The sequence below is a fragment of the Quercus robur genome, chromosome 10 (genome assembly GCF_932294415.1).
Source record: "Quercus robur chromosome 10, dhQueRobu3.1, whole genome shotgun sequence".
NCBI lineage: Eukaryota > Viridiplantae > Streptophyta > Magnoliopsida > Fagales > Fagaceae > Quercus > Quercus robur.
In genome coordinates, this window is record NC_065543.1 from 38,460,459 (window position 1) to 38,470,422 (window position 9,964).

Genomic DNA, 9,964 nt, shown 5'->3' on the forward strand with positions numbered 1-9,964 from the left:
ACAAAATTGAGAATTCAATTGAAGTCTAATTGAATTTTCTATAAGTTTTATCTTTTAATATATAAATAGATATATATGATATGATAAGTCTCATTGGCAAAGTATGTGCGTACCTTGAGACTCTTTATTTTTGTTAAAAAAAAATTCTTTCATCCCAATTTGGATTTTATGCATATTCACACCCGTGCTTAGAAACTCTTCATTTTTGTTAAAAAAAATTTCCATCCATCCCAATTTAAGGTGCATGCATTTATTTAATTAGATAATTTTCTTAAAACATACCAATAAGCTAAAATTATTTAGACCATCAAAATACATGTAGAGAATTACACCCAACTGAATTGCATAATGTTACACTATATTATAGACTCGGTAAATATTTTTATGCAAAATTATTTGATGGTTCAATGCCATTACGTGTTCCAATTGTTTTCTAATAACAATTGTTGTTAACTTATTTTGAAAGTAGGAAAATGAGTATATTTGTATCTACAATAGGAACAATTAAATGTATATCAATTGACTGATTACAATCTTTTACAACATCAAATATTGTTGATTCACATGGATCTTAGATTCATTCTCTGTGTACAGATCCTTATGCAACATATCAACCCACTCACTTGTTTCCTCCCCACCCCAAGAGTTATTGAATTGGTAGGTATTAAATGTGCCTGAATCAAGATTAAAGATCAAAATGATTTATTCATAAAGAAAAGTAGAATTAAGTACGAAAAATGACAGTACATGATCAAAGAAATCACCACCTGACTTAGTGAATAATCAATATTGTAATATATTTTAAGGGGAGATAAGAGAGAAGAAATCCTTCAATAAAGAAAGAAACAATAAGATTGATTTAAAAGACCTCATCAGTGTTCTACTTCTTGGTTGCTTTCTTGGAAAAATTCACCTACACAATCCCATGGTTTGAATTCTACCATATGAGAAAGTGTGGGAAGAGAGAGTAATGGATAGTATTGGCCACTCTCAAAATTATATATTTTTCTCTCTCTTTATCGCCACTAGTAGAGCTTCTACTTGTATTTTATTTTTTGAGAATAGCTTCTACTTTTATTAGTTTAAGTAATAGTATTAGATATACAATATATATATATATATATATATATATATATATTTTTTTTTTATGGTTAATAGTATTAAATTCGTTGTTTTTGGGGATGAATAACCTCTTCGCCTTTTGGATTGAATAAGTCAATTGGAACAAAAATTTAAAATTTTAGATAAGACACATGATACAAAATTAGACTTTAATTAACATTTAGCACTAAAATTAAGAAAAAAATTTAGACACATGGTATAAAATTAGACTTCATTATAGAATCTAACTATATTTTCTCTAAGGAATTTATGGGGTGATCTCCACATAAATTTAGAAACATTATACAAAATTAGATTTTAATTTGAAATTCTAATTAGATTTCTATGAGCTTTGCCTCTAAATTTAGACTTCATTATATATATATATATATATATTAGACTTCATTATATATATATATATATATATATTAAGATAAAATATAGTTAATACCATAGGCGGAGCTAGGGGTGCCAAGGGAGCCATGACCCCCTAGCTTATGAAATTTCCCATTGATTTTCTTTTACATTTAGTAATAAATCTAAAAATTACATAAAAATGTATTCACCGCCCCTAAGAAAATTTCATATCTAAAACTTTTCAGAATAAACTAACTCAGTCCCTAATTATTGTGACAAAGAGGAGAAAAATAAGTAAATGATTTAACTGTTTAGGAACCAAATTGAATAGTTTGATTAGTCTAAATTTAACCATATTTATTACCCTATGAATCACGATGAAACTTAAGGGCAACATTCAGAGATAAAAAAAAAACGACGACGTTTTCATTGTTCGGTAGTGGGCGTGGCTTCTCGCAAATTATATTATGAAACAGACTCACTCACCCTCAGAGCTTGCAAGCGGCTTTCATTTTTATATACTGAAGAATCCTATTGAAAAAAGCGCGCGCCCACTTTAATAAATACCAAAAAAAAAGTATCATTCTGTTTTGATTTTTCTATTTCTAAAAGTTTTGAGAGAAATAGAGATAGCAATAAGGCTTTGTTTCTTTCTCTGCAAGTTGAAACTACTATGGCGGTTCAGAGCTCAACTACACATGTTCCTTCGACCAACAAACCTCACACTCAATTCTTTGGTAAGCTTTTCATTTTTATTTATTTATTTATTTATTTGGTTTAAATCGATTGAAATGATCGGTTCGATTGTTGGAGAGAAAATATGTATTTGTTACGAAGGTACTGTTTGGTTGATAAGAAAATGCCGGAAAGTGAAGGATTAAGAAGATTATGATTCTTGCTTTTATTTTGGTTTTTAATATTTAGGATTTTGAATATTATGTGAAGCAATGGTATACACTTTATTTTTCTTATAAATATGTGTGTGTGTGTGAGTGTTTGTTTAATCTTTGTACTATCTCCTTAGTAAGAAAATGGTGATAGAGAACATAAATCAAAGTTTAATATTTACATTTTTAAGTATTCAAGTCAAATGGAGGGTAAATTTGATGGCTAAGGGTTTTTTTTTTTTTTTTTTTTTTTTAATAATTAAAGAAAAAATAATAGTAACTATCATGAACAGCACCTGGAAGGAGATTGAATGATATCTGAGTATATTTTGTATAGGTATATGTTGGCTTTTAGCCTATCTGAAAAATTACACTTGCGATGGTAAATGTGATGTGAAGAAGTAGTGTGCAGATGTCTGACAAATTGATAGTCAAGTAGCTAGATATTTATGCCGCCTTGCCACTGGCTCTAGCTCAAATTGTACTTCCAATCACCTTAGAAACATGATGGTGGGTGTGAGATCATGGAGAGGGTGCGATATCGAGGATTCTAATCACATGGGATGTGAGAGTTAAATTACGAAGCAAAATAGCGTGCACCTTGTTAGCCATTTTGTTGCATGAAGAGGAACTTTGGTATGTTTGACTTGAGTCACTTGACTATAAATTTTGTTCAAGATGCTGCTTCTAGATTGAATCTTTTCTTGTTTGAACTAAAAAAAAGGCTGTAGTGTTGCTTCTTAAAGTTAAGGCAATGGGCATACAGAAATTTGTTTAATATTGTGTTTTAGATGTTTTAAACAATAGAACCAAATTATGAAGTTGTCTGATTGATTTTATCTTGTGATGCAGTATGGAGGGAGTTTGTATGGGGAGCTATTGCTGGTGCTTTTGGTGAAGGAATGATGCATCCAATAGACACCATAAAGACGCGGATTCAAAGTCAGGCTATACTAAGTGCAAGCCAAGTATAATAGCAATCCATTACATTGTTGTCATGCCCTTTTCATGACATCACATTGGAAACTCGATAATGTTATCGTTTTGGTTATGTTATAAGAGCGTGAAATAATAGCTAATATATTTTATTTGAAAATTCTAAGAGAGTCACTTAATAATACAACTTCTCATGTTATTTTTGTCTTGCTAGAGTTTTTTTGTTTGCATGGGAATGTTTTGCTTCTTGACACTTTGTTTTTAAAATTTCAGAATCAAAAGAGCATAATACAAATGGTAAAAACTGTTTGGGTTGCTGATGGATTAAGAGGTAAATTTTATTTAATCTTTAAGTAACTTGCAGTTTTTGTGTATGACATCAGGTTGTATGTTTGTTGCATTATTCATGAGTCATGACCTTCCTGTGATATCTGCATGCATGAGATAAAATTTTAACGACTACTTATGGATAAATTATCATGTAAATGTAAGGCATTATTATGCATACAATCCAATGCTTGAGCTTTAAACTGTGGGGACCCTTTTTTTTCCTTGTTTGACACTAATGCATTTACTGTAATGTAGTTTTGTCGATACTAACCATTCTTGTAGGCTTTTATAGAGGTATAACTCCTGGGGTTACTGGGTCTCTTGCGACTGGAGCAACATATTTTGGCGTCATAGAGTCAACCAAAAAGTGGATTGAAGAATCTCATCCTGGCCTTGGCGGCCACTGGGCACATTTCATTGCTGGAGCTCTTGGTAAGCTGTCTAGAATTCCAAATCTGTATCTCACTTTGATTCATGATGCTGCAATTTGAGTTTCTTGCAACATTCAATGAGCATTCATTTGCTGAAAAGAATGATCAACATATTATTGTTAGATGGTATTTATTCTATGCTCTGAGTTATAGAAGTGTCTTTGCAGCACAGGACCTTTTGAATCAATGTGAGGATGCTTTTTTGAGCTGCCAATTTCATCATATCTTGAGAATGCATCACAAAACCTTTTAAATCAATAGGCTTAGGAATGCCATTCAGAAATCTGCTTGCCCTAAAGTTCTTAGATCTCATGTTAATTTTCTCTGCAATCTTGAGCTTAGATTTAGCCCTTTTAGTTTCAATGATATAATAATGTAAAGCATATATTAGTTAACATTGGAGTAGCTTTCTCACTCTTTGAGTCTTTATAGCATAGAAATTGTTTGACTTGATGCTTGTTTTGAGTAAAATTAAATTGCTTTTTTCATACTCCATGAGTGGCATTTTTTTTTTATTCATTTGGACAGCTGCAAAAGACAAGATTCTAACAACCTATAATTTGAGACGTAATTGCAGATTGGTGTTGCATGTGTAGAGTTTTCAGGGAGTTGGTAAATCACCTGTTCCTACATTGTGAGGTTGCTAGAGAGTTATTATCTTATGGCCTAAGTTTGTTTGGAGCAATGTGGGTTATGCCAAGTTTGGTGATTGCCTTATTAGCTTGTTAGAAAGGCACTTTGGAAAGAATAATAGATCCAAATTTGGAAGACCATTTTGTTCTGTTTAATGTGGAGTGTTTAAAGTGAAAGGAATGCACCTCTGTAGTGAAGATAAAATTTTCACCTATTATGGATTTGCATGAGTGGGAGCATGCTGCCAACATCTTCTCTTTATCAGATTTTTTTAGAATTCAGTGAGATGTTGAATTTTAGATGATAAAATTTTCCTCTTTTTTGGCTCAGCCTTTGAATACTTCCCGTTTACTAGGGTCGTGTCCATTTTGTGCTTTATATAATTATATATATAAAATCCTTTTTAACCTGTTTCTTGTATTCAAATTCTCTCTTTGCTGAATCTAAGAAAAGTCCTTTTTATCCTGTTTCTTGTCTTCAAATTCTTTCTTGTCTTTTTCCCTGTTTACTAGGGCTATGATTCTTTTTGCACTAGCATTTTGTTAGAGGTTTAAAAAAAATGCATTTTATCTTTTTTGCATAAACTTCAATCTTTCAATTGCCAAAACATTCTTTGTATGCATGCATTATATTTCCCTTGGTGAGGTTCCACGCCATCAAAAAAAAAAAAAATCCCATTTTGTGTAAAAGATAAGCAATTTGAACATTTGTGCAGTCAGCAGCCATCGTGTACCTCAGAGGACTCAGATTTCTGTCTTGTTCTTCTCTGCATTTCAGGAGATACACTTGGCTCTTTTGTTTATGTTCCTTGTGAAGTAATGAAGCAACGCATGCAGGTTCAAGGCACACCGAGATCTTGGAGTTCTGTAATCATGAAAGATAACATCTCTTTGAAGCCTAGCATGCCAATGTATGGTTACTATACAGGGATTTTCCAGGCTGCCTGTTCAATATGGAAGGAACAGGGGCTAAAAGGATTATATGCAGGGTATATGTCAGACTCTATTTCTTTGGATTTTGTGATTTTATTTGTTATATATATATATGTATGTATGTATGTGTGTATATATATATATATATATTTTATTATAAGTTAATTGAGCTAATATTTTATGTATCTTTAGATTTTTATTATTTATTTTTAATTTTAGGTCTCTAGGACTGATGGCTATAAGTTGCAACCGTGTTGGATTGGATGAGTCTAACCCCACAAATAATTAGGTTTTTGTGAACCATGATCAAGCCAAGATCTCTATATGCCAACTGGTTGACATCATCTGAATGAGCTAGTTGATGCTGGAATGAATGCAATCCAGTTTCATCATAAACCATGCATTTACTATCAGATCTGGAACCTAAAGTTATCAACCAGTGCAAACACCTACAGTATATGATATATCCATGTACTCCATAAGTAAGAAGATGGAATCATGAGCTTTTAGTTTGTTAAAAAATGTGGCATCAAGCGAAATTACACTCATTGATTATCCATTTACATTTATGAAATTCTTATTTATTTCCTGGTATAATGCTTTCTCATCCATCAATTATCTTGTTAAAAGATTTCAAGAAGTTTGAAACTTTTTTTTTTTTTGGTTGAATTAATGAGGTTTGATAATTAGATACATATCCAGTCATTCTAACCCTCCTGCTCTCCATAAAGAAAGATCGATCCTATTATTGGTTAAGCTTATCATGCTAACAATATTTCTGGTATAAACCTTTTTTTAAAACATTTCATTAGAAATTAAAAAAATATGTACAAAGGGGAGAACACAAAATCCCCCTAACGAAGTACAACTGAAAATTTGGAAGAGTAACAAAGTCAAAGAAAGAATTACAATGGAAACTACGTACAAGAAATTACCCTATGGTGCAATCTAAATCTCTATTTTTTTCTTTAAAAAACATCAAAATACATTATAAGAAACTAAGGTGTTTCTTTCCCACTCAAATTTTCTGTCTATAATGTCATTTTCTTTTTTGGTTGCTTTGACAGTTACTGGTCTACACTTGCAAGGGATGTGCCTTTTGCTGGTCTAATGGTATGCAGATCGTTTATGGTTTTGCAGTTTCTTGCATTTTTGTTCATTTCTTCTTACATTGCATATGCAATAAGTGGTTGTAAAATATTTTAGTCTATTTAATCTCGTTGCTATATTAATTAAACTTACTCATCGAACAGTAATTTTAGCTTTGGGAGATTTTTTAAATATTGGACTTAAGGATTCAGAGAGGAAAAGTAGAATTTATGATTTCTATGATGGAATTTCTATTTCTTTCTGAATAATGATGGTCCATACCTACTCATCTTCAAGGGATAAGAATGAAGGCAGTATTAGCTGCTCTGGACGACTCTTTGACTTAAACCTTTCTGTTTGGGAACTTAGTGGTTAAAATAAAATTTCAGGTCTTCTAGCAATTCATGTCCTTAAAATATTCATGTTCTTGCTAATTATTACCTCTAGGGAGTTCTTTTAAGATTCTTGAGGTAGAATTTTTCTGGAGAACCAAACTATGTGGGCAATTTGTTGGTTCACAGGTTGAACAGAATTAGTTTTGTGATAATGGAAGAGAAGTAATATGGAGATGTTATGATTGCTTAAGAGATAAGTCTAAATAGTCCAATGCAATAAGTAATTGAATTATTTGAATGGAAGCTTAAAAGAGATTAAAATAAATTACAAATAACAACAAGAATCTCTGTATATTGTATGCTACCCTGGTTAACCCCGCTTGAAAGGCTTGAGGACTGTCCTGTGTATCTCAATTATTGGGAGGGCTTTCATTTGATTTGGGTAAAAATGAGGGATAGATTTGATGTATTGTAGTTGATGTCCTACTGTGAAGGGGCTTGCTCCTTTTTGTTGTGCAGTAGTTTTGACAGAGTTTGATAGATTTCTATTGGACATTTCATGTTGGTTACTTGGTTTTCTACCGACCTGAGTTTTGCTCTGGTTCTGCTGGTTATTAGGCCCTCTCACGTGGGGGTGGGTCCCACGCTTGTGGGGTCCACCCCCATGTGAGAGGGATGTGTACAAAATAATAAATCAGTTGTTAGGGCATATTGGCCTTTGCTTTGTGTGTTAATAATATTCTTTCTGATTCATCCAACAAAAAAAATCCTGCTTGAAAAGTTTAGTTGGTGATGGCTATAGGCTTATAGCGAAAACACTGAAACAGGAATTAACAGTGCAAATTTGTGGTCCCATCTTAACCGATAGCTCTGATTATTCTAGTCTTCTTAGCATTGGTGTTTCACTGTGTACCAATTTATCTTCCTTCTAGTTATTTTTATGGTTAAAAGACTCATGTTTTTAGCATTGGCGTTTCACTGGGTAACTAATTTGTTGTCTCTAAATCATATAATCTTCTCTAGTTTGTTCTTATCTCCTTGGCAACTTTGTTTCCACTAATACATGGACATTCATAGTTACCAAAGTTGTCTTTTTTTGCCCGTATTTTCTTGCCCTTGTGTGTGTGTTAGGCTTTAATGTTATGATTGATGTCTGCCCTTGGCAGGTTATGTCTTATGAAGCCTTGAAAGATGTCACAGAGTATGGGAGGCAAAAATGGATACCCAATTCAAATTGGCATGTTAATAGTTCTCTGGAAGGACTTTTATTAGGAGGTTTAGCTGGTGGTATGTTCCTTCCTTGTGCTTCAATCTAAATAGTGCAGGTTATTAGATCTTCTTTGATTGAACTCAGCAACCTGTCTTACTTATCAACCCAAAAAAAAAATCTGCCACCTGTCGTGCCTGAACAGAAATTTATGGTTCTTTCAAATTGTACAGGTTTTAGTGCATATCTAACCACTCCCTTGGATGTCATCAAAACAAGATTGCAAGTACAGGGATCGACTACTAGGTATCAGAGTTTTAAAATTATTGTTTTGTTCATATTTTTCATGAGGTACAGTTGTCTGTTTGGGGCTAATTCATGACACAAGTATCAGACAATAACCATTCTTTCTTGTCTTGTTACTCCACTTTACACATACGTGAGCAAGGTTTATTATTTTTTGAAGTTAATTGTGGTGCATGCACATTCTCACCCATGCAAATGCACATATTCTCCTCTATACAAAGAATATCTTTTTAGTGCAGCAGCTGTTTGTACCCTTTCTTACCTTTTCACAAAGTAGAATTAGCATTGGCCTAGAGGGAGGGCAAGTGCCTTCATAGATCGTGGGTTCCAGTTTGGGAATCAGTCTCTTGGGAAAAGAATAAAAAGAGAAGGGACTTTAACTGTATGACTCTACTGGCACAGACTTTAACTGTGCTTTAGAATATAGACCAAGTACTTCAACATGTTTAATTGGAAGAGGGAGAGGGAACTTGTATGTTATAAATTTTCATGTGTTGCAGACCAAACACACATGCACACAAAGGGGAGAGTTTTCCCCTTTTAGCTTGTTTTGGAAGGACATCCATACTGGTTTTATTTTTTATTTATTTGGGATCTTGCGTTCGTGCCTGACAGTAGTCAATGGTTTTTCTTTCTGAGTGAGTGAAAGTTAGAAATGTCAGTGACTCGGTTTTCTGATGTTGTTGTTAACTATTAGGTACAATGGCTGGTTCGATGCAATTCATAATATATGGAAGACTGAAGGCACAAAGGGCTTGTTCAGGGGTAGTATCCCAAGGATTACATGGTATATTCCAGCTTCTGCTCTAACGTTCATGGCTGTGGAATTCCTTAGAGACCACTTTAATGATCACACGCAAGTTGCAAGCTTGTCGGTTGACAAAAAAGAATCTTCTTTACAGAAAGTAGCTTAGAAACTTGTACTGAATCACATTTGTTTCAGAAATGCAGTGTTGCATCATATCAAGTTTAAATGTTTAGTAGACATGTCAATTGAATTTCTTTGGTTGAGCTGGTGGTAACCATGGCAGCAATTTATTGCCAAATTTTCCTCACCAGCCAATGTAAAATGAAGTAACTGAAATTTGCAATCTTCTTGTCTCATTGAGCATGCTTAACATATATGAGTTGCAAGTTGCAGCTGGTGTATTTTACAGGATCATTGCCAATGATGGACTGGACATTGGTTGCTGTTTATTGAACCAAAGGGTATTTTAGAGTGTGTTCAGGTTACAAATCACATTGGTTGCCTCTTGCAGTCTTCCTGAGTTCAATGTTATTATGGCTATTCTGCTTGTACAGTCCGGGATTATTCATGATTGCCGTCTCTAACACCTGATGGGTACTTTGAAGTCCTCCATCAGAATTCTCTATCTTCTTGTTTTGGCCAGACTTCCAAAATTTGTGTTCCTTTTTTTTT

The 9,964-nt window shown here is 33.3% G+C and overlaps 1 protein-coding gene across 1 annotated transcript; it reads left to right on the forward strand.

Annotated features, from left to right (window-relative positions):
* The first annotated feature begins 1,928 nt into the window (after positions 1-1,928).
* On the forward strand, positions 1,929-9,635 carry LOC126702943 (uncharacterized). Its single transcript, XM_050401810.1, has 9 exons — positions 1,929-2,195; positions 3,198-3,313; positions 3,555-3,612; positions 3,894-4,043; positions 5,453-5,663; positions 6,675-6,720; positions 8,198-8,318; positions 8,472-8,544; positions 9,242-9,635. Exons 1-9 carry the CDS (start codon positions 2,132-2,134, stop codon positions 9,456-9,458), a joined length of 1,056 nt encoding a protein of 351 aa, XP_050257767.1. The 5' UTR covers positions 1,929-2,131; the 3' UTR covers positions 9,459-9,635.
* Positions 9,636-9,964: the final 329 nt, after the last annotated feature.

What these genes read in the sequence shown, in the direction of transcription:
- LOC126702943 (XM_050401810.1), top strand. Translation starts at nt 2,132, where the DNA reads ATGGCGGTTCAGAGCTCAACTACACATGTTCCTTCGACCAACAAACCT. An exon ending in CTATACTAAGTGCAAGCCAA is followed by an intron (nt 3,314 to 3,554) that starts GTATAATAGCAA and finishes TTAAAATTTCAG; the next exon opens with AATCAAAAGAGCATAATACA. An exon ending in GTACAGGGATCGACTACTAG is followed by an intron (nt 8,545 to 9,241) that starts GTATCAGAGTTT and finishes GTTAACTATTAG; the next exon opens with GTACAATGGCTGGTTCGATG.